At 36.5% G+C, this 27632-nt stretch overlaps 1 protein-coding gene across 2 annotated transcripts; it reads right to left on the bottom strand.

The window, feature by feature from the left end:
• Nucleotides 1–240: 240 nt before the first annotated feature.
• On the bottom strand, nucleotides 241–26034 carry LOC134537598 (sorting nexin-8-like). Of its 2 annotated transcripts, XM_063378194.1 has the most exons (11): nucleotides 25711–26034; nucleotides 25454–25578; nucleotides 23571–23703; nucleotides 21184–21359; nucleotides 19740–19857; nucleotides 16490–16692; nucleotides 15066–15187; nucleotides 13857–13991; nucleotides 12871–13087; nucleotides 10611–10799; nucleotides 241–4911 (listed from the first exon to the last, which is right to left on the bottom strand). In XM_063378194.1, the coding sequence occupies exons 1-11, from the start codon at nucleotides 25730–25732 to the stop codon at nucleotides 4825–4827; spliced, it is 1527 nt and encodes a 508-aa protein (XP_063234264.1). In that variant the 5' UTR covers nucleotides 25733–26034; the 3' UTR covers nucleotides 241–4824. The 2 variants fall into 2 exon arrangements, with proteins under 2 accessions (XP_063234264.1, XP_063234263.1); XM_063378193.1 differs by lacking the exon at nucleotides 241–4911 and having other exon boundaries at nucleotides 10240–10799; nucleotides 25711–25995.
• Nucleotides 26035–27632: the final 1598 nt, after the last annotated feature.

The raw sequence follows: 27632 nt of genomic DNA, 5'->3' as shown, positions 1-27632 counted from the left end.
GAATTTTAATTTAACCTAATAGTTACCCTGTTTCAGTTAAGGTAGTGGTCCAAATATTTTAAAATTTTGTTGAGTATTCATTGCAGGAAAAACCAATAACCCAAGATAAAAAACAAAACCCTTATGTAAGTAAAGAAATATCTACTTAATAATGTACAGTCTCGTAAAATAAAAATCAATTAAAAATAATGTTATAAACATTAGTAATCTTCTTTTTAATAATAAATAATAATAATACAATTTAAGAATGAGTATTTATTGAAACAAACAAAATAAAATCGAGTACATAAACACATCACTCCCAAAACTAACAGCATTTTATAAATGCTAACTAAAAATAAATATGCAATAATTCAACATAAGATAAACCATCTCAAAACTAACTTAACAGCCTAGTAACATACCATAATACTTTGCAAATATTGCTAGAATATCAACAGTCACAAATTTATAAAATCATTATATTGAAAATGAGACATATATTAGGTACTTAACAAAAAAATAAAAACAAAAAAATTTGTTACAAAGAGTATTAGAATATCATCAGCCTTAATGTTAACAATATTAAATGCCACTTATTAAATTTTTACATTCCAATTAACATTTCCATAATTTAAACTAATAATAAGAAAAACATAATATTTTTAGTAACATATATATTACTTAAGATAATTCCTGTACATCCAATGCTCACATTTTTGTAATGTTTCAACAAAATAAAAATTGTAAAGTAGATTTTTTATTACATTATTTAGGTAATAAATAAATAAAATTACAACTAAAATATTATAAAAATGTTATATTAGATCCAAGAGGAAGTATGGGAAAGACTTAGAAGCTAACTATGTGATTGATGAATCACAATTCACTGTTATTGATAAACTTAACTGTACTGTATCTAAATTGTGTGCATGCTTAAGTACAAAAAAAATCCAGAAAAGGTGTGATACATTCTAAATCGTATACAATACAGCAGGGACACTTATGGAAGAGCATGTATGTACTACATTGTACAACTGGGCACAAAAAAGGGTAGGTGATAGTTCATGTAATGATGTACTTAACATAAAGAAGTAGATCTTCCCAGAATTGACAAGTAACCTTGAACACTACTCTATAATGATACAGTACGCACCAGTGGCGGATCCAGGATTTTGGTTTGGGAGGGGCTTGACCCAGCTGAGGCTAGGCTTTATCAAGGCAAACACTAAAACAATAGTGGACCCAGATGCTTTTGGAGGGGGCTTGAGCCCCTTAGCCCCCCTCTGGATCCGCTACTGGTACGCACAACACGTAAATAAAAACAAAATGTGACTACAATCTAATTGCACATAAAAACAGGTTCAGAAAAGAAATAAGAAAAAAAAGAAGGGAAAAAAGAGACAACACAAAATAGGTACCTACTAATTCAAAAGTTTTTATTTAACAGTGTTAAGGGAAAAATAGAAACCAAAAGATGTGATATTGGTTTCACGAGTTTATAAGCTGTAAAAATTTTTTATTGTTTAATATAGAAAATTCGCCTTTGATACGGCAGACATCACATATCAATGGATTTACGAAGACCACATAATTGTGGCTATTGAAAGAATTATTATAGTTGTAGTCATTCCCAAAAAATAATTCAGTACTAAATACCAATGACTACATAAAGTAAACTATTTGTAGCAGCCAGTAACTATTGATTTCAGACATCACACTAAATTATATACTATACTTTAACGAAGTCAATTTTTGCAAATTAAACAATACAAACCAAGATAGCATCACTTGGTTCCTACCTCCCCCCACTCCCCCCTTAAAACACAGTTTTCTGCCTGGGATCAGAAAACCTGAGATTACCCATTGACTATTTAATATGTACAAACACACACATACACAGGAATGCAAATACGTATGTATATATGACATATAGTCTACAGTATAAAGGTGTTCGTAATAAATTAGGATCCATTCAACATGTCCATCTTGCAGTTACGAAGAAGGCTTCCCACTTGTCACTTAAAAAAGGTTCTATATGATAATCATTAATAATTAATTCAGTTTATAATGTACATATATTATCAATCACATTCAACCTTATTGTACACTAATCTAAAAATTGTTGTAAATTCCAATTAAGTTATAGTAACATTCTTTCTACTTTGCCTAATGGAAGCATAAAATTGTACACATTTTTAAGGGAAAAAAAAAAAACTTAAGTAAAACCTAGACGATTGTTAAAGATAGTTCATAAAATATACAGCTAACACAAATACAAAGGAAAGTTGATACAAAGGACATACTGGCCTAATTATACATTCAACATAATTCATGCACAACACAGGTATATGTAAGTGTTAAAAATTACTTTAGTTTCAAGTATGGTCCCACGAGTCATATTGTATCACAGCTCAACAGTACATTTTACAAATTATGATTTATTGCAGAGTAATCTTGAGGTAACAAGGGGCTTCAGTAGAACAGCAATGTTAACGGACAAAAAACTTCAGAATTTATAAATGAATGTTCCCAGTTCATTAAAATATTGGCCAGTACTGCTCATTATGCATCAGGCACATTCCTGCTAAGTAGTTCAGCTTGTGGTGTAAGAAATGCACAAGCACTATCAGAACCGCCCGTAGGCAAAACTCAGGCAACTACTAAGTATTAAGATAGATGTTTAAATGCCAATTCTACAGCATATATCTTTTGTTGATGCAAAGTTACTGAAAAAAGAAATGAAGTTATTGTTTCAGAAAGAGAAATTCAAATGAGGTAACGTATGACGACATTAGTAGACAGGAGACACAGAAAATACCAGGCAAAAGAACAAAAAACACCTAGATTTCCAACCACATGATAGCCTTCTTTAGGCTGCCATTATACCACAAGGATTATGTCTGTTACTGTCTCTAAGTCTGAGCTCTGTGCACCCGTGACTGTGTGACCCTGTGTTGGCTGTATGTATGTCTCTTTATGTGTGTCCCCGTGTCTTTTTCTGTGTCTGTGTGTGTCCGTCTGTGTGTATGTGTGTGTCTGTTTTTCTTTGTGTTCTTTCTCTACTCCTGATCAAGGTCTCCATGTCGTTGAAAATTTAAGTGTTTACTGTTGGTTTTTTGGTCTTTTTTTTTTCCCCAGTGTCCTATCTATTTTAGAGATTGTACTACTGCTATCATACATACAAAATTACGTTGGCATGAGTGGGCAGCATTGACTGTCCCACAACAGAGTAATAAAAAAACAGTAGAATGGTAGGAACAAATTGGGTGTACAAGAAAATGTGGAAGTACGTATCTAGCTGGATACGTACTGCATCTGAGATGTATGTAATTATGTTAAATTTTTTCCTTTCTAAAGAAGTACCTTAACTGCTGCTAAAATGAATCAAATTGTACACACTGTCAAAGTAAAACATAAGTGAAACATGTCAGCAAGCATACTACAATGATCTATCACTTTAAGTCTATCATTTACATTTAAGTTTAGTACACAACATTAAAAATTTATATAAAACTAAACTGTTCACTCTGCATAGATTTCAATACCCTGTGCTTCAAAAGTGACTGCCCATCCTTAAGGCGACCTTCACCCGCCATGTTGGAATACTGTGTTTAAGAGGATTGGAAAGATTGCATCATACAAGAATGACGAGAAAATAAAAACAATAATAGAATCCAACTACTTGACAGAATTAGATGGGATTTCATATGTCAGCTAGATATTTTTATCACGGAGATCGGAATGTACAGAAATAGATAATCAATACAGTATAAAATTTTTAAAAAAAATTGCAAATGGTTTATCATTAAATAAGTACTTGAAACCAAAACAAATATGAGAAGATTTTTGCTGTAAAATTATTAAAATCACACCAGAAAAAACTTTTATGACAACGAAATCTTATTTAATACACTGAAAGGATATTAATCCACTATAGCAAGTTAATAGGATCTACTGTAATTGCAGCACAAAAACGAGTTTATTCTCTGAATGGATGATCGAGGATTCATCCATTATTGAAAGGGATGCTGGTGTCAGAGATGTTCTGTTCATGAAGCTAAAATTTTCAAGAAAGATTTTTTTGTGTATAGTATCAGTATGTAAATCACATGAAAGCCTCTCCCGTGGTGTAGTTGTTCCAGGGCCATCAAGCTAGCTTTCCCATAGCTTCCAGGTGCTACACTGACTTAGGGATGAACTACATAATTACTTCATTTAGGACCATCATATTTTACAGCCGGGGCTACGTGTGGAAAAAAGAAGCCTGTCAACATCACAGGATGCCTCACACACAGCCACCAACAGTGAGTGCCTTTAGGGTGTCTGTCCCCTCATAAGCCGACTGACTGGCGACAGCGTTACCCGTGTGAGTTGAGCACACGTTCCGTGAGTGCCCTAAGAGCCACTCCCCGGTCACGTCACACATATTACTCTTTACTGTTAATGTTTACACCGGGAATACATACTGCATGTTATTTACTGTCTGTAAAAAGCAAGGTAAAAATTCATAATTAAAATTTTTGCCTGACTAGTTGCATCGAGGTCATTAGCCAAAATTCGTTTCCACAACCGGAAAGTGCGCGTCGCTTCTGAGTTCCGGAATCAGTAAAAAAATGGAAAGGAAAAGAAGAAAACTAAAATTCTAACATGGTGGGGAGCCAGGCCTTAAATATTAGGATGCAAATCATAACAATTATGTGAGCAAATACGAAGAGCAGACTGCAGGCAGGAACCTTGCAACATTCTACCAATGTGTTGACTGCTTTTGCGACGGCCGGCTCAGCCTCCGGAAGGAGATGCGAGGGGGGGCCTTCGCGCGTGACGCCGCGCTGGGGCACTGGCTCAGTTCATGCTGCCGTTGAGCTTCATGCTGTTCTCCGGCAGGCAGTTCTCCACCGTCGGCTGGATTTGCTCCCACACTGCTGCCAACTGGAACACACAAAAAAAAAGAACAAATGCAAATACCTATTCCAAAGAAGCTACCTCATAAAGAGACATAATCACACACTACAAGAAAACAGTCATGAAATAGTGTAGGTGGGTGTAATTTCGACCCTCTGTAAAAAAAATCCATCAAAAGCAGTTTTGTGATATTTTATAGCAGTCAGTTTGTGTACACTAGCCATTTACAAATTCTCAACATTGTGAACATTTGCAAATGTTAACAATTAACATATGATATGAAAATTGAGTAATGAGAATATCTGTGATGTGTACTTAAAAAATCTAAAAAAAATTCTGTATTGAAGCACTAACACTATTTTATAACCCAAATTACAAGCATTGTGTAAGTAGTTGTAAACACATGCAACGCGAAAGCCTTAACATATTCATGAATGCAGTGTACAAAGTCATTAAGTTTCAAGTATTTGAAGCATAATGTCAAATTGGGGGTACATCAATGTGATTCATTTCATTCTGAAGAGTCGAAAAGGTTTGCACATTGAAATAAATTGGGACATACATAAATTGGGGGTTATGCCTTTCTTGGTGATGACAGAAGGCCATGAATTTCATTTGACAAGTACAGTGAAAGGTATTTAATCTGGCATTCTATGGTTTGGCACATTTTGTAATATGGTGCCAATTGGGCCAATCACATTCAGACCAGTATATTCCAGCAGTAACTATGACCAGTAAGTCATACTATCATGCTGCTGGCATTTTAAGTTTTCTTCGAGTTTATTTTTACTGTCTGTTTCATGCCAGTACAGTGTTCCCAGGTACCATTTCACATTCAATATTCTCATCAAAACTATACTGACATTCAATAATCTGGCAAAATTCCTTATCAAGCATGACAGTGGTGCTGAAAATGACAAATAAGACCATCAGAGTAACATTTTTATTTTATGTTAAAAAAATTAAAAGTATTTGATGAGTTTACCACATAGGGAATACTGTGTAATTATATAAAATTTACTATACATTTTTAAGTGTTTTCCCCTATATATTCCAAAAGAACAATAGACTTTTAATGTTACTGAAAAACATTTCCATTAAGAGCTGAACTTAACAAATAAATTTGTATTCATTTCATTTCCAATGTTAAAGAATATCAATATTCACATAACACTAACTGTGAGAAAACTATCAGAAATTTGTTACTTCAAAGTAAGTAAAAGTTTAAGACAAATACAATGTGGGCAAAATAAATTAAATACGTTCAAATTTCATCTATATCCCAGCTTTAAAGATTATGCTTGGGCTATAACAAAAATCCTCTGATAGCATTCATCCTAAGTAATAAAATGGTTTTCTGGCAGAAAAAGTCTTACTTTATTCATTTTTCATAACCACATGGAAAAAACATCACTCTTCGATGATTAAAGATGGCTTTGAGCCATTGTTTTCAATCAACTATACGTACAGCCATTAAAATAAATGTGTACAGCATAATGAACTGTACATACTAGGAAATTGGGTATTTTTATCGACATGCGAGAATAGAACAATTTTCAGTTTGGTTTTCAGTCTACTTCATGCAACCACTGAAAACTGTAAAGCTTCACAAAAGCCTGATTTTATTTTAATTCAATATAAGGTTACAAATTTTATTTATTTAATTACTCAGAGCAATGCTATGTAACCTATGTTGTTAATTATCATGGAAGTTATGACATTTTGTTTATGGATTTTTTTGATTAAATGTGGTACAAATATCATGCTAAATGGATTACTTTCATTGAATTTAATATTTAAAACTTAGATATTTGTCATTAAAAATTGTCAACACTCAAACTATAGACTTTTCTTGATGTAGCAAAATATTTAAGTGATCTTTGACTTTATGTGAAGTACATAATTACATGAAGACTTAGATCATTTCCGACTTCGATCCGGAAAAAAAGTCTTCACACACACTTACTAACTACAGAGGCATTCATGCTTGCATGCTCGCAAAGATCTATAGACAGAGAAACTAACACTTAATCAACACAACTAACCTGGCTGACGAGAACTCCTGAGGGGCCGCAAAAAACAAGAATTTGTACTCAAACTTATAAGGCTATCTTAAAAAAAAAAGGAAGAGACATTTAGAGTGGAGTGCACTGTGGAATAAAGATGAACGTGTAAAAAGATGGAGCGTAAATGTGTGGCGAGAGATGAGAAACAGGGTTATCAAGAATGAAGGTGTTGTAAAAGAGAGGGGACCAAAATAGGTAGGCTGCAGTAGAAAGAGCATGAAGATGAGGATATAAAAAGAGGCAATGATACACAGGAGAAATCAGGGGAGAAAAAAAAAAATTATGAGTTTAATGGAACACAGTTAAACACAGAAACTTTGAGATAAGGGAAATCTCCAAAATTTCAGTGGTTCTGGACCAACTGACTTTCAGCTTGGGACTAAAATTTAAGTAATGCTGCAGGGTCAGCACCTAGCCTCGCCACGTAATCACGACGCCTCAGCAAACACGGTCACAGAGAACCCCTGTGACGGGTAGGAGAAGACACAGGCTGTCACACAATACTGCAATAAAATTTCCCTGTCTTTCCACGACATAAATGTCAAAGTGTCCCAACTTTGTTCCAAAATTATTGACCGATGTTGCAATTTTCTGAAAGAAATAACGACAGTACAGCCTCCACCGTTCCCAGAGCTGGTCCAAAATTATATAACAAAAATTAAATAAAAAAACAGAACCTTGCATACAAACATTTCATAGTGCATATAACTATATACTCTGAACATAGTCACATGCAATATGGATGCACTATATACATATATATATGTAATTAAATTGTTTCATTATATGGGTTATGGCAGACTGGAGTATGAAATTTCGTCCTCAATTACTATAAATGCAGCATTTCCACATCTTTTCCAGGATTTCAAGTAAATTCCCTGACTTTTCCTGATCAAATCCAACTTCCCTGACTTTCCAGAATGTGGACACCCAGAGAAGTCAAGCCGTGGAAAATTAAGACTGGAGAATATTAAATGTTGGGGAGGTGGAGATGCTGAGGCAGGTGGTGAAAACAGAGGAATCCTGTAGATGAAGAGAAATCGGGAAAAAATGAAATATAAAACAAAAACATTAAGGAGAGAAAACTTCAAAGAATGATGTGGGTGAGACACTGTCACTGAATTGGTGCACAAGAGAGAAAAAGTGAGTAGTGAAAAGAAGGTATAGTAAAAACCTCGTTCATCCGGCTCTCGTTGATCCAAATCTCCAGATAATCCAGATCAGATTTTTAGACATTTTATTTAATGTTTGCATAAACATTTTTAAACCATGTTAGCAAAAACATAACTATAAGTACGCCAAATATTCAATTTTTAGTTTGATTCAAAGTAGAGTTCCTTCATAGATTGCAGGATTATGGTGATTAAATGCTTTTTGTTGAGTTTGAGTAAGTACCAGCTGACAAATATCACGGCGTACTGGGAGCATCAGCCCAACACCACTCCAGCTGAACTATTGATGACTAAGCATTTGCGTGACCGTGCTTCATTCAAACGCCATGAATGTTTAAAACAGAAGAAAGTGGACAAATTCTTTGTTAAGAAACTATGCGGAAAATTTATATATATTTTTAATGTCTTGTCAATAATATAGGGCATGTATACCACGTATTTTGTTACAAATCTTAGTTTTTATCGTAATAAACGGTAAGTCTGCATATTGAAGGATTTTGTTTCGCTTATTAGCTACCCGGATTATCTGGATTTTGGTTTTCCGGAATGCCTTTGGTTCCAGTTAATCTGGATAAGCGAGGTTTAACTGTATCATGAACAATGTTTTGATAACAGTAACCGGGTATACGAGGTGGTTTAAGAGAAGGAAGAAGGAGAATGAAACAAGTGACAAGGTTTTTTTCAACAGCAGACATACCAAGGCTACCAACTACAAATGTTCAAAGATATACAAAATGAATTCAATGGCATCTTGACTGCAGGATCTGCCTGCAATGAACTGAACTCTTCTAAAAGGTAGACACTACATGATATGCTTGAAAACTGTAAAACAGCAAAACTTTGTTAAAAACTTTTTCAAGGGAGTTTTTAAAACTTAAAGACTTGTTAACCAAAACAACTCATTAAACTGCACTAACATCACGGGCAACATTATTTGACGAATGATGGCTCGGCCTCAAACTACCATATTGTGTTATTTCATTTTCACGCAATTAGTAATTTGGTTTTAGGGCTTCACGTATTGGTTTCACCATCCAAGCATTGCACTTTGCTTTATTTATTTATTTATTTATTTATTTATTTATTTTAAATTTATTATCAGATTATTATACACATCTAATACCATTAATGAAAAAAAAGTCAGGCTTGTATTTGTACTTGAAACATTTTGTCTGACTGTGTTATAGTTTTCCACTGGAAGTTCATTTCCTTCATTTCTGCAACTGGGCAATGAACACACGCAGACACTACCACACATCTCGTTGGCTATTGGATACATAATTTCATTGTCGTTTATATTATTTGAGGGCGTTCCCTGTAAATTTTACTTATAGCTCTCTTTCAGTTAATGTTTTATTTCATATTTATTCAACACATATTTACTAAAAATGATATAATAATAGCGGTAAAACGTCAATCAGAGAACACAACTTAAGGGTGCCACAGCAAAGGGTTTACAATACCATTTTACAACTTTCACGGGCGAACCTACACAAAATGGTATTTCATGTTTGATTGATATCATTTTTGTGTTGTTTACATGTCTTATGTTAACTATAGTTCAGTGCAAAAAAAAGCCATACCTGCCTTAACTGCATCAAACAATGCAGAATAAAATGAAAATACATAAAATTATTAACTTTTATTTCAAGAAATGGCACTTACCAAAATTTTTGTATGACCCGGTGAAAAAATTGCTACAAAAAAAAAAAAAAAAAAAAAAAAACTCTCTGTCTGTATAAAATTACAGAAAACTCCCGTATTTAACAGTCATAACAAGAAAATAGCATGAGCCTTAATTTCTATGGATACCATTTTTTAATCTTTTTTCTACCAAACTCCATGGTTAGTATGGGCACGATTATATGGTGACTTGTGATAAATCTGAAATAACCCCAAAAAGCATGTCAATTTACCATGTAACACCGGAATGCAAGTTAATACATCCTAAGAACCAAAATGCAATAAAAATTCACGAAATAAGCATAATTAATCATAACTCAACTCAGATTACACAAAATTAATCTTTTAATGTATTAAATTCAACTAATGTAAATTATTTAGCATGGAGTTAATTCCAAAATGTATGCACTAAATAATATGAAATTTTTTTAAAACTTTTTTTTTCATATTGCAACTGTGATTAGTTAACTCATTTTTACATTACGCCATTGGTACATTTTTAAAATGTACACATACTTGATTTATTTTTACTGTTCTCAGTAAGACATGCTTATTAAAATTATTATAAGCGCATCACAAATCAGTCGAAATGACGCTTTTTTTGGTGAAGTAAGTATTACTGAAGAAGTAAATGTTGTATTTGTTAAAAATTGTGCTATATTTACGAATAAACAAGAGGTCATAAAGATAAAAACAGTAACATCGAAATCTCTCGTTTTAAAAACGAAATTGGCTTGGAGATAAAACCATAAGATCTCGTCTCCAAAGACCAGGAAACTCCAAGCGGGCGGGCGGGGCGACCGACCTCGGAGTGCCCCCTCTTCTGCACGGAGACAAGCGTGCAGAGCACGGTGGCCAGGATCTCGAGGTGGGCGTGCACCAGCTGGGTCTCCACGTGCAGGCAGTGCAGGGAGAAGGCGTTCCGCAGCTCCACGTTGGCTATCACGTTCTCCTGCTCCATCATCTTCGACTCCAACTGGTCCACGCTCTCCGCCTGCAATGCCAGCCACCACGCACGGCGTGTGAACTCACGTCGGCACTCCGAGGAAAGACCTAAATATTTTAAACACTCAATTTTAATTTTTTATGTCCACATTATATTGATCCAGTCACGTAAGTGGCCTCGAATATAGGATGTTTTACAATACAAGGTGTGGTCTAATGATGCCCTTGGATATAAGACAAACTAAAATATCAGATGACTTCAAATATAAAATAGCCTATAGTACAAAATGACCTTGAATATAAGACTTTCTAGGATATAATTTAAATTGGTTATATAAACCAATCATCCTTACTATTTTATAGTATTTTTGATGTGGCTATTCTAAACAAACATTCCCACCATTTATAGTATTTTTTTAGTAGCAACCTGAAACATTAACAATACAATCTCACAGTACTTTAAATGTATCTAACCTAACCACTTGTTAAAACAATAAATTACCTTAAGTATCAAAATTCCCATCTACAGAATGATTGGGGAAAAAATGTGAGGAAGTGGAAAAAAAAGAAAAGAAGTATTTTAGAATTTTTAATTTTTTTTCTGAACAAAGAGGCTTTTACTTCAGAACTACCAAAAAAATTTTAGTTTCAATTAATAGTGTACAGAATAGGAATTTTACGGGAGTAAAAGGCAAACGTGAACATTTGATACTGAATTTTGATGATGAATATAAATTTTTTACACAGATTTTCTGCAACACTTTTATGCTTTAGTACAGACTTCATGCACCACTTCCACCTTATTATAACACTGCTTTTGGTCTGTTCTCATTCAAAATACGTCTATCATGTAGTGCTTAGAGAGAGCATTGAAGCTGATTTAATGCGATAAATATGCTATATTTCCCATATTCAACTCCACAAATTCTTCAATGGTTTGCATCTGTCTGGTATGGTTTTCTTCATCACAACACATTATCGTTGATACACTGACACAAGCAGCAGCGTCATTACGGTGATATGATGATAACATTTTTAATGCAGTTAATGTGTAACAGGGCCACTGTTCGGTTCCATGGGCTTCGTCTACCATTGGGCTCTCACAGTCTGTTCCAAACAAATCTCTTCCATCGAATAACGGAGCTCAACCCGCAAAACTTTTTAAGAACCATTTAATTTTTCTAAGGAATTTGGTTTCACGGCTTTGTTTTTGAATGTATTTTTCGGAATAAAGATTACAACGGAGGTTTTCTTGGATACTTAGATGTAAAAAAATTTGCTACATAGTATTGTAATAATACAGTCACTGTTAAAAGTCGCAAAGTGATGAAAGTGCGAACCGTATGTACTCGCGTAAAGGGCCCCCCTTTTTTTCCAAAATTTCGACTCCAAAAAAGGGGAGGCGGCCTATACACGAATTTGGAGGAAAAAATAGATTTTTCTTTTTTTTCAGGTATGAAAAAGTAACATTTAATAAAAGCAAAATGAAATACTGCCACAACTTATTTAAACACCAATTAAATTTTTATTAAATGAAACAACTGGCAGAACGATTGGTAAGTCATGCGTCTTTGTTCTAATGAGGGAGGGTGGGGGAGGCAGCGACGCGGCAGGAGGGAGAGAGAGGCAGCGAGTCCGCAGGGGGGAGAGGCAGCGCTGCGGCGGGGGAGAGAGGCAGAGGCGTGGCTTAACCTCCCTCCTGCCAGCTAGCCAGCCAACCACACAAAGGAGTGTAGGTACCTGCTCCACCCACTTCTTCTCCGACAACACATTAACACAAGCGCGCGAGTCCAGCTTTCTTTATCTTTATGTCGTTTGAGATACGACTAACTGCGTACGTCTGTCACGCCTCACGACAGTCCTACTGAGAGTGGACAAACTATAATACCAGTCTCTGTATCACTGCGGCTTACAGAATCACCTCCCGGCGCTCACAATACATGGCTTGCTGTTTGATGCATGCCAAACTGCCCTGCCCTCAGATAAAGCCAGAAAAACACGTTTTTTAATTTATTCTCAAAAATGTTTACAAAACCAGTTAGGGGGGCATATACGCAGGCGGGACCTTATCGCGAGCAAATACGGTAACCGACGCCAGCTCGGCGCGGGCGGGCACTCACGTCGGTGCCCTGGATGACGCCCTGCATCTGCCTCTTCTTGAGCGCGAGCATCTTGGACAGCGCCCGGGCGTGGTCCTGGGCCACGCCCTTCTCGTGCCGCTCGCACAGCTCTCGGTGCGCCACCAGCACGTCCAGCAGCAGGTTCAGCTTCTCGCACACCTCATCCTCCTCCCGCCGCGCCTGCTGGCCGGCCCGGCTCGACAGCAGGCCGAACTCCCTGCGCCCCGCCCCCCCAGGTCAGTCCCCGTCAGTTTCCCTTCTCTCACCACGGACCAGTGGCCTGCTGGCCGGCCCGGCTCGACAGCAGGCCGAACTCCCTGCGTCCCGCCCCAGAGGTCAGTCCCCGTCAGTGCCTCTTCCCTTACCACGGACCAGTGGCGGCCAGCTTCACAATCAAACTGATCCCGAGGGCCACACAATTCCATTTTAATGTTGTGTTATTCCATACAACAAACCAATAAACACAATATGCAGCATGTTATTAGAAAATGAAAAATTCAGTGTAGTATCTACAAATAAAAAAAAAATTGTTATATCTAAAAAGTGCCATGAAACAGTATTCAGTATTACAATTCCCCCCCCCCCCCCCCCCCCCACCCCCTTCCACAACCCATATTTTCTATGAGAATATACATGGTATTTGTAACAGTGACTGCTAATAAGTGATAACATGTTCCACATAGGTGATCACTTATGGCTAGTGACAAGATTTTATGGTTTTATTTTTTCACTAGCTTTTGGGCACAACTTAGGTATTTACCTTGCAATTTTCAGTTTTTCTACTATGCATTTGTGTGCGGCCAAGCTTAACGCCCTGAGATATAATGAGTATTTTGATCATGTAAGATTTTCCGCCCAGCTACTATGGTTGAATATTGTTCTTGCTATTTTTTTAGCATAGTTTAAATTTGGGTGTGATTTTACTTTGAAAACCCCAGGGCCACAATATATAGTCGCTTTTTTTTTTTAATCTGCAGTTCACATACTTGGAGATGATATGGAAGCCTCTCTTCATATCCGTCCACACGTGATTACCTCCCGTGGCCCAGAGGGATGACACGTGTGGTTCTGTGGCCAGGGATGCCAACTGCGATCCCAACTCTGCCATATCTGCAGCATACCTGCAGCATAAAAAAAATTATTGCACTGTTTATTATTTTTACTATATACTTTGTAACGACAATCAAAATATGAGAGGAAGAAGAAATTGAAAAATCAATAACAAATAAGAATTTCTATTACAGTAAACTCTCAATTATCCAGGCCCGGATAATACAGTTTTCAGGTTATCCGTGCTTAAATTTAGTTTCATTATTACGTTGGCTGTTCTATATTTTTAATCACCCCTGTTACTATGTCAAGAAACTGTTTAGTCCACCCTTATTTCCCACCCCTCGGCTATCACATTTGTTACACTTTAAACCAGATGCCCTCACTGCTGCTTCTGGTTTCCAATCTCCCTCTGGCTTCTTTCACGTGCCATTTGTCCGCCTGTTGGTCCAGCAGTCTTATCCTGAGCAGTGGTGAGTTAACTTTTCCTCTTAGGCCGTTGTAAATGTGTAAATGACCGAGAAACTAGGCATACACGTGAAGGCAATCTTCATGCATCTTATCACTACAGGTTTTAATGTATTGATGCAACCATCTTTGATTCATGGAAACTTTCCTTTGTTAGGTATGTAAAAATTATTCGGGCATTAGTAGGTCCCAATCATTATGGATAATCGAGAGTTTACTGTACTTTGGAGAAATAACCTCATAGCTGGTACTCAGGTGAACTTTTCACAAAATACTATAAAAACCCTTTATTAATATTGATGAAATAATAATTATTACAAAGAACCAACTAAGTAAAATAAACTATAGAATAAGTTTATTACAATTCCATTTTCACAGAAGTGCTAAAATTAAATTCCCTTCAGGTTAGTTTTGGGAAAAAAAAAAAAATTGTACTTCTTTGGGAAATAAATTTTTCAACTTTAAAGTTTAAAATTAAACGGGAATAAAACCCAGAACTTTAACTACTCAGTTACCAATGCTATCGAAAGAACTAAATAGTTAGACATTTAGAGTAGGGAATTAGTGTATGTATGCAGATATATTTTTATTCATGGGAATAAATATTCAAATTTAACATATTCAAAATACTGGACATGAAAACCTGATACAAAAACTGTACTGTCCAACATTCTTACCCGTGTGAACGTTGGGCAAGGACATCCGCTATCTGTTTGAGTCGTGAAACACCATTCAGTATAATCCTGATTTGATCACGACTGTTAGCAAACTCCATGTGTGTGTCTCCAGGCACCAGCTCCTGCAAAATATTAACATTACTATTAAAACACACTCCCACAAATAAGAACCCATAATGACATTTGGAGAAGCCACTGAAATACAGTTGCATACGGTTGTGAAAAACACTCAAGACTTTCGTGACTTGTGGCTGAATGTGAGAATTCTTCAATCACAGATAAATAGACTTCCAAGTGCAGGTGAAAATTAATGAATTTTTGTGGATGTCCAAATGCTTATTCTATCCTCTAAAACAGTGAAGCTAAATACATTTTTTCTTCCACTTTGATACACTTCAGTTACAGAACAAATGAAATGCTACATATCAGAACGTATTTTAAAATTTCAATACAATTAATGTTGAATATACTTGATAAATGGATGTAAAAAGTATTCTTTATGAATGCAAGCCCCTTGTAGATTTTTCAAATAATACAACATAAAATTCAAAAAATTTCTCACAAGTTTAATTTGGTTTTAAATGCATCACGTCTACACCTTTTACATCTACGTTAAGAATAAAAAAAACAGTAATAAAAGCTAACTGGGAGGGATGGAAGCACCCCAAGAAAAACCACTGGCTCATGACAATGTACACCACTCTCTATACCTGCGGAAAAATCCGGCTCGAACCCAGCCAGAAACCAGAACACGGTTGCTTTGGTGCGGGAGGTGAGTGATCCCACCGAAGGATCCTACAGCGCATTTCATCTTTAGCTTGCAGTGTGCATTTAAACGGGCATATACTCTCTCTTTACGATGCACGATTTTTGCCATAGCGCTGTCCTTGTTTCAGTGTATTCTGTTGCCAAGTATATGCCAAAGAGAACATTAAATATTTTCAAAATGCATTTTGTAGAAGAAAATTTGGAAGGTAAAACTTCTGAATTAAATTTTCCTGTTGTATTTCAAAAAGAGCATCACATCTTAAGATATTACATTTTTAAAAGGAGTCATAATTGAAAGTTGCCATCTTGGTTTTATCTTTTTTTAATATTTTTTTTTATCAAAAATGTTGATCTTTTCAGCATATTAATAGTGTCTGCTATAAATATTTTCTACCATGAAATAATAATCTGTGTTTAGCGTTGAATTTTTTTTTGTCAGAATGACTACAACTGTAATACCGTCAAAGGCATTAATTTAGGGTCTTAAAAAATCAACAAATAGTAAGATTAAAAAAAAAATTCTATCTTATTGTAATTAATGATAGTATACAAATTAAAATTTTTAAATGTAACAAGCCGTTAAGCATCAATATGGCAGCGGTAACAGTGAACCCCATTTGCTTTGTACTGCAATCTAAGCGAAGGCCCGCCCTCACCTTGGCCCTGGCCGCCAGCTCCGAGGTGGTGAACTCGTCGGGCACCCGGCGGAACACCTCGCGGATCTTGTGCTGCAGGTCGGGCCCGTTGTAGGTGAAGAAGAACTGGAGGAGGGGGTCCCTGCTGAGCTGCGGGTGGCGCGCCACGAGGGTCAGCCACCGGCGCAGCGACTTGCGGCGCTCCTCGATGAAGTGCGACGTCACTGCGGCAGCCACCGCCCACCGACCGAGAGCGTTAGCTCGCCCCAACCAGCTTCACTCTTTTTCCAGAACCACCCTGACGGATCATTCGGCGGTAAGAACTAGACTCACATTTCAGAGGACCTGGGTTTGAATTCCGGCTAGTGGTCTGCAAGTATTTGAAAAATTTTAATATTTATGAATTGTTTGATACTCAATATTCATGGATAATTTTATATTCAACATTAAAAATCAAATAATATTTCAAATTGATTTATTACCAATAGATACACCAAGTGTGACTCATTCACACAAATTTTAATAGATAAAAAAATGTAACATGTATGAAACTGTTATTGAGAAATTTTAATTTGTTTTCTGCAAAATTATACATGCGGTACATTGTTTTTATACGCAATGAATAATCGGTGATTAAGATTGAAAATTTCAAATAGTACTCTTTTTTATGTATATACATAATCAGTTGCATCTACAACAAAATTATCAAAATTATTATTACATATAACAATATTATTGTTTAAGAAAATGCATTGTCAGGTTTTTTTTTATTTCTCTCATTTTACATTTTTCTATAATTTTTTTTATTATAGTTTATGTGAAGTGTGTAAAAAAATGCCACTGAATGATACAATTTGATTAGAAAAATAATCAATTTTGTTATTTTTGATTCGAGTAAAAAAAAATATGTATTCACAGAAGCCCAATCCTGACCAGTTGTCCTGATTTTGGTTTTTCATGGTTTCCCAGAATCACTTCAGGCAAATGCTGGGACGGTTCTGTAATACAGGCCACTGTCGATTCTGTACCAACATCCCTGGCCAATGCCGAGGGTCACCATCTCTAATGACCTTGCTACTGGAAAGAAGTTCAGCCCAAACAAAACAATCTTCTACTAGACTTTTAACTCGAGCATTTCTTTACTTTAATTTTAAAAACAGCCCAGTTAAACTTCTAGAGCAAAATTCTTGAATGACATAAAGAAATTCAGTTGTAACCCACATTTGGTTAGGTAAAGTTTTACGTTTGTTTTCTTCAAAGGCTTAAGTTCAGTCTCACACAACATGTTAATTTTTTAAAATACTGATCATCTTTTATTATTCTAGGCATGGGCATAGATCCAGGGGGTGCCAGTGGGACCTGGGCCCCCCTGGAATTAGGAAGCCCCCTCACTGAGGTGGGCCCGCTTGCATTTTCAAAATAGTGACAGTGTATCACAACCACCAAATACCAAAGAAAAAAATAGGCTGTAGATAATATAATTCAAAGAATTCAGGAAGACACAAAACAGAATGCTATGGGTAAATATCACTTCATTTGATGGACACTGTACATACATCACACGCGACTCTTATCTAACTATGATAGCATATCAGGTCAGCCGCAGCTTTGGGTTAACATACACAGAAAAGGACAAGACTAGGCTGCTTGTTTATAAAACACTGTAAAATTTGAAATAATTAGGTGACTAAAAATCATTCAGTTTTTAATGCTATTAAACTGTATATCTACAGAAACTGAATACACATTTATTTGCACAAAATTGCTAGATTTATAACATATACCTAATGAATATAAATGTTCATCATTATGGCCATTTTATATACCACTTTTTATGACTTAAAACCTAATATGTACTTCTTTACTCTTAAAAAATAAAATTGAAACACATTTCAACCACACATAACATACATCGCATTTCCATCAATGCTAAGCAAACAAAGCCATCAGTCTGTTATATAAAACCACTATAATTGATCAAACTTTGAAAAAAATCATTAGATTGTGACCATGTGAATGAACATCAAAATTTGTTTGAGCTTCAAATCATTACATCAATACACAGTTGATTTACTGATTGTTTCTCTCACGTTTAATTAATGATGAAAACAGAATGGTTTTCAACTACATCTGAATTTGTGATTTAAAAAAAAAACTGGTTAAAAAAATTTAATAAACAAACTTGTGCTAGTAATAATTGCTTATCTAGCTTGGTAACTAACATTTTGTCAGTTTCCATATGTCCATTTTGTCAATTTCTAAGTTTTAAAGACACCTTTTCAATACCCCGAATTTCGCTGTTCCCCAAATTTCTCCTGTCAGCTGGAACCTTGTAAGAAGTCCATTCCAAAATGTTCTGATTACCAGGAATGCATTGAACATCCTTTATTACTTTGTTCCGACAAATTTTTGATACTGATTGCCATTGTGTTCAAGATTGATCTGTGTTCTGTTGTGCTCCAAGTAGTCAGGTACAGTGCTTTGGCCAGGATTTTGTATAAAAATTGTAATTTTTTTATAAGCAAGTTTCCTTCATAATTTATTTTTAAGATATAATTGACTGTTACACTAAAATCTCAGGGAACAGTAGACTTTTAGAACTCAAACATTTAAACATAATAATTACAGTAATAATTTTGCTTTATAAAAGAAAATAAACATTGTATATTTTGGTTTTTATATAATTATTTTTAATACTTTGCTCTCAAGTCAATAGTTTAAAGATTTTGTTAAAACCAGTCATAAACCAGTCATAAACTCACAAACACACTCACAAACACAAACATATATTTAAAAACATTAAATACACATGAAGATTGTATGAAAGACATGCTTACAGTAAGTTACAGTAACAAATGTGCAAAACTAGGGTACTTTGAAACACAATTCCTGCCGCTTCTGTGTGTGAGATACATAGGTTTAGAATGGGAAGGAAAAAAATGTTATTGTAGCCCACTAACGATTACAATAATCCTTCCAAATTTATGTCTCCGTAATCTTAAGTAGCTAAGTTGCTGTAATTTTCTTATTTATGTCTTCGCTTTTTTTATGCTCTTTTAAATTCTGGAAGGGAGGGGTGCCGATGCCACGGACTTCCCCATTGGCTACGTCCCTGTTGGGTGTCATTTGCATGCCTTGTAATAAGTATGCAATAATTATTCACAAAAATCCTACACTTCACAATGATCCAAAACTACCGCGTCAATATACAAGTTCGTACTAGGAACCATGTGTAAAATATAGGTAAAACCTAAATATAGTTAGTACTTACTCCCGACCATACGTTTTGGAGGCAACTTTGGGATGAGCCTGTACGGAAATCTACCCAACAGCAGCTCATGCAGAGCCACAAAGTCGTTGTACCTCCGTCGCACCTCGCACTTGAACCTCTGCAACCATGAAAAAAAAAATTAGCTGCATGAATCAGAGTTTGGAAACAAAGGAAAAAAAAGTTACTACATGACAACATACGTTGTTAAGATAACACACCAAAAACTTACCTTCTAATAACAGTTCAGCAAAAGAAAATATTAAATTTGTGTATTTATGGACTTACCTTTAAAAAAAAAAAAAAAGCACAAGTAACATAATTCGAAACAGGGATACCCTAAATCCGAAATCTAAAAAGTTCATAACTCACATGTTATTTAAAATGGTGTTCCTAAATTAACTGCAATAATTGTTTTTTCTTAAGTATTTTTTTTTTACAACTTTGCTGTAGTTTTTAGTTACCTAAAAATTGTATATGCTGTGAACAAAAAAAGTGAAGATGCCTCATGTTGGGTGGCCATTCGTTTATAGCAGCAAAGGTTCACCAAGAAAAATCAAAGGAACTAAAATAATTTAATTTTTAACACCTCCTTCAGTGACCCTTTAGCCTAAAGTATCCATGAAAAGTTAATTTAAAAGATGTCAGCCATTTGTGTTATCCTCTCGAAATGTTGCTAAGATCGATACACAATCCCCCAAGAAGCCTTTCATGAAAGGACAAGTTGCTCATGTCCCTTAATGCACAAGAGAAAAATTGCCAATTACCTTAAAAATAGTGTGTTATCCTTTTACGGCTAGATTCCCACTGAATGCAGCCTTGACATAAAAGGATCCTTTGGTTAAGGTTGCACTATTAGACACATTCTTACTATTCGGAAAAAGCAAATGTTTCAGGTGAGAGAATTTTCCCAGGTACAGGTGCTGCTAACTAGGCCTATGCAAATACTATTTTTTTGATGCAAAGCGAATAATAAACGTAATGTTAAAAATATTTTAGAAGTTGAATTAAATTATGAATATTGTTCTCGGCAAAGCAGTATTACAATTATTTTATAAAATAGAGCATTTAGGTAAAAAAAAAATTGTTTTATGTTTGTAATGTGTTCAAACTGATTATGTAATTAACATATTAGACTTTTGATATAACACCACTCAATAAAAATTATAAAATTAACATTCATAAAAGAAAATGCAGTGCCTTCTTTTGATTGTTTTTAAGTCTCCAACTTTGTTCAAGCAACACATACACCACACAAAAACTAATTTAAAAATATTTTAATGAGTGAATCTTAAGGTTTCGAATGCTTTAAAGTTTTGCAACAAGAGCGAAGCATCACGTCAGATGTGAAGCAACAAATAAAATCAATCAGCCAACTTCCTGGCAAAGTCAAATCAAATATTAAAAGGAGCACAGGCCCGCGGAGAGGAACGCGACGGCGAGGCACCTTGCTGCAGACTTGGTACTCGACGTGCTTGAGGAACAGGCCCTTCTTCTCGGGGACCAGGTCCAGCTCGATGCAGTCCGCCTGGCAGATGTCCGAGTAGCGCAGCCCCAGGTGCGCGGGGTCCCCGTCCGGCGGGGCCAGGTCCGACAGGTCCCCGAGCTCCGGGCACGGCAGCGCTGCGCACACGGCGTCCCACTCCCGAGCCTTCCCGATACCCTGCTACCTACCAGTGGCGTAGCCAGGATTTGTGTATGGGGGGGGGGGGGGGGTTTAAGAAACATGATCCCCCCCACCCCTAATAGGGGTCCACCCACGAAAAAAAAAAAATTGGATTTTAAGGTGTAAAATAGTGCTATTTTAGCAGTTTTCGGTACTTAATTTTAAATATTGTAATGGTAAAAATTTTATTAATTTTTTAATAAAAAAAATTGTTTGAGTGATGAAGTAAGAAATTAATTAAAGATATTTTTATCCAAGTGCCTTGTTTACATCCACTCAAAATCATAAATCATGCTCGAAGCTCGACAATACAAAAAAAAAAAAAAAAAGGAATAAAACAGGGTTGGGTTTCCGCAGAACTGATCTATTCCTGGAAACAATCAGCTTTAGCTTGAAGAGTTGCATGACACCATGTCACCGTCTCAATTCTATACACACACAGCGATCATATTACACTTTTGAAACCCCAGTCAACGCCGGTGATAGCAGTAAGACACCCAGGCTTTCAGCTAACCTTCCTTCAGTTAAGAAAAAATAATTGTGGCTGGGGGGGGGGGGGGGGGGGTGTTTAGAACCCCTAAAAAAAAACCCTGGCTACGCCCCTGCTACCTACTACCCCTTTACCGCCGCTTTCTCTGCCGTGCTGAAGTTGTAAACACTGATAGTGCAATCTTTCAAATTCACTTGACCATAAACAAAAAAATTTCATATTTAAAACATTAAAAAAAATTAATTTAACAAAAGCAGCAGCATAAAAGTTTTCTCCAATACCACTAATAAATGAACTTACGATAAATCCAGACAGGGCAATTAGTGTACCTAAATTTGATTCCGAGTATGAATCACAGTATTGTTTCGCATGAAATTAAACTAATTTAAATACAAATTTGTAAGTAATAATTTCTGCCTTTCTCTCACTTCCAGGACTCGCGCAGTTAGGACACAACGTAATGTAAACTGAATTTTGCTACCAATAGAAAGTTACAAAACTACTCGATTGGAATTCAATTTATTCCCAGTTAGCCTCAAACAACCAACAAGCCGCTCATACTATGCTGTATATGCACTACCTTTATTAAAGTACTATAACTAAAACCAAGATAATGATAAATATGTTCCAATAAAAATGAAAGATATTTTGAAAATATTATCAGGTTATTAAGGATGTGATGAACTTCAATTTCAAGCACTATTTTATCACACTCAGTGACGACCCTAGCAACACAGAACTAGAACCAGCAATCACTCTGCATCTGATGCAATACTTTTCAAATGGGAGTATTAACAAAATGTTAACATTGAAAGCACTTCCATGAACTACATGTACGCTAGGCCTACTGTAGTAAAATGACTGGACCTGCAAATTTAAATCAATCCAATTTAATTTCAAACAGATATGACCTAATACCCTCATTATTTTATGGCAACTCCCCTACTAGGATTCAAATCTTGTCCCAAAGTCACTATGTAAATAAGAATGCCTGAAAAGCATTACAAGAACAGTGAATTTGACAACAAGTGCCACAGGATTGGCACAGGTTGAGCTAAGCATTAGTATTCACTGAAGTACAAAAAACAACTTACTTCTTTTATTAAAACAGCATTAAAAAATATTTGAAACTAACAAACTCAAACTTTATGGAGAGAAAAAATTAATTCTGTAAATTTTTTTTCCATTAAGGAAACAACTTTTCTGAGACATAAACATTTAATCTTAATTACTTAAATGTTTCTTAAAAGCCGAAAGAAACTGCGGGGTGTTTCGCCATTTTCTTTCTACAGCACAAAGGTGAAGAGACATGAAAATTGTTATCCTATGCATGAAAAAAATACTGCGTGCCAGTCCCACAGCCTTGCGCTTATAGGCGATACCATGCTAGAAGCACCAGCAAGCATCACTTATCATAAATACACTCCTTACTAGGTGAGCCCCTTAAAAAAAAATAATACAATATTATAAAAAAAAAGGTTATAATAATCTGTTTTATGGCTGTACACTACATGTACACAGTTGTAACATGATGTGAAACCCGCTAGAAAACACGAATCCACCCGAATAAACTTAGGAACGTGAGCAGCTGGATTAGCGGAACCAAAGAATGCCGGATCTGAAGATATCCTGCTGTGTCGTCACTACAGCTTACGGCAGATGAAACAAACGAGCTCACCTGCACCCGAGAAGTTCTCCAGCAGTTTGGCCGTCGGCTGCTTGCCCTGCTGGGCCCACGCCACCAGCGCGAGCGCCTTGTACAGGCAGCCGCGCGACAGGGACCCCTGCTTGGCGTCCACCAGGTCCCATACCTGCAGCACAGCCGCGGGCAAGTGAGCACGCGAGTGTCCGCGTCCTGCCAGAGTGAGCCACCGTTCAGCTGGACATGTCGGGAAGCCTGCCTGGCTGAGAGCACAGTTTCAGGAAGTGTTACATCAGTTGGGATGTACCGGTAATGGATATATAATTATGTTGGTAGGAATGACACAGGCAGGGGCACAACAACAGGGGGGGGGAAGGGTATTTTGCCGCCCCCCCCCCCCCCCCCCTCTAAAACCTTGAAGTGGGCGAAAACGAGGGCAAAGAAAGTGCTGTGTAATCAATTTTCAGATAATAAAACTGCTTAAAAAGCACCATTTTCCACCTTGAAATACAAATTTTCCCGGGGGAGAACCCCCGGACCCCCCCGCTTCAATAGGGGGGGGGGGGGAAATTGATGATTCTTTATAAAAAGGTATATTGCCTGCCCCCCCCCCCTCCTCTTGGAAAATTAGTTGTTGCGCCCCTGGACACAGGCGAGCTAGGGGAGGTGATGGTCCAGCAACGGGACAGACGATGATCAGACTCGAGCATGGACGGGCCATGCGTAGCGTTTGTTTGACTGAGGGTAAGTTAGCTTCGAATCCAGGATTAATTTCTGTCGTGAATAAAACATAACCTACTTGTATAACTTCCTAATTGAATTGCGATTGGGCATCAGCTTGGTAGCAAAGCGGTTTCTCCTCTATTTAAGTCCTCCTAAACCAACATAACCCTTTCACTTCTACCACTTTTCCCTTCAAGACCTAACAAACAAGGAGTGCCTCCCTCTTTCTGTTCTCTTCCACACCCTATAAAAGTATCGACCCATGGTCTCTCCTCCCCTTATGCACTCCCATCTGGTTTCTCATCTTTGCACCAACCTCCCATCCCTCTAACCACCCTGAGCTGCCACAAAAGCCTTTCCAACCACCTACCAGCCACATACAAGTCACCCATATTGAGTCGCCCATCTTACTAGCCTTTGCTGCGATTCCTCCAACTAACGCACATCTGTCACCAAGGCTGTTTCTGAATAGTAATGATATGTCCTTTGTCGATGCACCATAACCAAAGAATCTTTTAGTTTCAAGGCTGTATTCAGTGAGAAACTAGCTACGAAAGTACTTATTCTTATGATGCTAAAGCAACCTAGTGTTGCAATGATTTCAGTAATATTCGTTTGCATTTGCAAATGCTTTACACACACTATTTCGAGGCCATTTTAAATTTTTACACATTCAAGTTAACTATTTGACAATAACAGGTAAACACAAAATAGTGTAGGCACCAGTTGGCTGGCTAAGCCACAAAACATTGTTACATTTTTCTAGAAGATAATTTAGAATCCGTTAAAGTACACAAGGATGCATCCAAGATCTAGTGATTTCACAAAAGGTTGCATCGGCTATTCTGTTAAGATCCTTGCAACCATTTAACAGGTTAACAAAAAATAGCTGACATCCTTTAAGATGGACTTGTTAAGGATCTTTTACAATAAAAAAAGGGCCTTTTAAAGAACTCTGCTTAAGTTAGCTTGGAAAAAGCCAGTTATGTGTCCCATAAAGCAGCCTCATACTTCAGTTAGTCTGACAAATGTGGTAGTCTAACCACTTCAACATTCACTGCAGCAATAACCTATAATGTATTATTTTCAGCATTAAAAATTACTACAGCCTTTGTCATATGTCACTTAGTTTGATCATCACAAACATTAAAATATCAAGGTTCAAACGTATATGTAAATCATAGCAATTATCTTACCGTGCTGAGCGTCTGAGCGGGGAGTCCAGATTTGACAAGCACTTTGGTGAAACTTTCCTTGCTGACAACACTGGAACGGCCGGCGCACATGTCAAAAATTTCTCTGTAATAAGCGGGTACCGAGCCTGTCGCAACACAAAACGAACCAAGAAATCACAATTCGCACATTAACCTACCGACATATCGTGAAAACAAAAGCGTTTTGCAACACCGACGAATCAGATAATTCGTGGAGGATGTCGTCGCGCAACACTTACCGAATGTCAGGTCCGTAGCCATGTTTTTTTATTACACTGCCTGTAATCGGCTCCGCGCACGTCACGTTAACGGAAACAAAAGCTAATCGCGTGCGCGTGCACTCGGGCGTCCGACTTCCCGCCTTCCGACGTGCCGCTACGCCCACCCAGCCCGACCGTTGGGGACAATCAGCACGCGTGACCGACTTTCTGTTTTCTGCGTAAACACAGGCACGTGACCCACGCGTCACCTGTTTTCTCATCCCGACCTTGAACTGAAGTGATGAATGATGACTGCCGCTGCGTCGTTCCGCAACCGCTCATCGTAACTGCCATTTTCCGCCTGGACTTTCCATTACAGATAACACAAAAAAAAAAATTCGTCAGTGAGATAACTCGACTTTTAAAAAAAAATATTCCGCGTTGCATGCGACGCTGAAGTGAAAGTTATTCTTAAAAACCCGTAATTTATTATCTTAAGGCAATGATTACATCATTATGTAATCTAATAGATATTTTAAGTTTCTCATTATGTAAGAACTTGGCCTTTTAATCACATACGACAAATTATCTTATGTCCATGTGTTCCAATCAAAGGTGGACTGAAGGATAAAGAGGGAGAAAAATTAGGAAGGGAGAGATTTGAAGACCCGACCCATATTTTAATTACAATTCTCACAATAAAAATGGTATCTGGACCTTAGCCATCTCTGCTTCTGGTTCTAATAAATAAATTGAATGCATATTTTTTTTTAAATAATGAAAATTTAAGCCTTTCCAATGTAGCATTCTGCAATGGGTTATTATTGCCTTCTGTAGTATGGAGAAGGACTCTACAACACAATCCTGGTTCCACAAAAGGAATTGTTTACGAGTGAAAACTACTGATTTTGCAATTAAACCCAGGTCATTTTAAAAAATAAATATTAAAATAATTGTAATAACTAATGATCTTGAGTGAGAAAAAAAAGCATTATACCCAGGAAAAACCATTACTAAAGATGAATTATTTTCCAGTTACATAGTTGGTTCAAATACCAATCGATTCAATTTAATTTTTTTCTGAACCTTTGAATAAAGTTTTTATAACTTTTTTTGTATCACAGGATAATTTTTATTTATACTAAGAAAAGTTAAACATAATATTTAATAGTTCTACCATTTGCAGGAATGTGCAGATTTTTGCGTTAGAAAGATAAAATATTTTCAGAGCTTTAGCATTTTAATTTACATGGACTATCTCCAACTATTTATATTTATTGTGCGATTATAGACTGACGCGAGGGTCAAAAAACAAGACGCACGTTAGCAAGAAGTAGCAAAGTTTCTTGTTTTCCAGCTCTGCTACTGTGAATTTCAGGACTTTTTTGTGACATTTATGACGCTGAGATTAAATATACTTGCACTCCCCGCTAGTGGAACACAAGAACTGTTCTGTAATTGGATAGGGAGGGGGGGGGGGTGTAGGGGGTGATAGCCCTTCCTGATCCTTAATTTAATTTTTTATTTTAATTTGTTGGGTATATTTATGTTAACTTAAATACTGTAATTCATGTGCTAACTTTTCTTTTATTAAAAGTTTTTTGAAACTATTAAATAACAGTATTTACCATAAATTTGTACATATTCCAAAACTATCTGACTTATTTAGGTTCCCTTCAATCTGACCCACTGTGAATGAACCATTCTAATACACTCCCAATATTGCCAGTGTAAGCATGGTGTTGCAGGAAGGAAGTTCATTGCTTGTGTTATTACAGCAAAAGAAAAGCAGTAAAAATAGAAATACTGGATTCATCTGATCCTTTGTTGAGCCTTAAAATAATTTATAACCACCACTTGTTTTTTAACTCTCCGAGTATGTATTTCTTTGTACACACGTCCCAGATTGCAATTCCCTCCTGCACTACTAAAATAAATTTTCTGGTGTGGAAACTTGATTA

This window comes from Bacillus rossius, chromosome 12 (assembly GCF_032445375.1).
Source record: "Bacillus rossius redtenbacheri isolate Brsri chromosome 12, Brsri_v3, whole genome shotgun sequence".
NCBI classification, from domain to species: domain Eukaryota; kingdom Metazoa; phylum Arthropoda; class Insecta; order Phasmatodea; family Bacillidae; genus Bacillus; species Bacillus rossius.
Note: the sequence above shows the minus strand (reverse complement) of the source record. Positions and strands in the feature narration are given on the sequence as shown.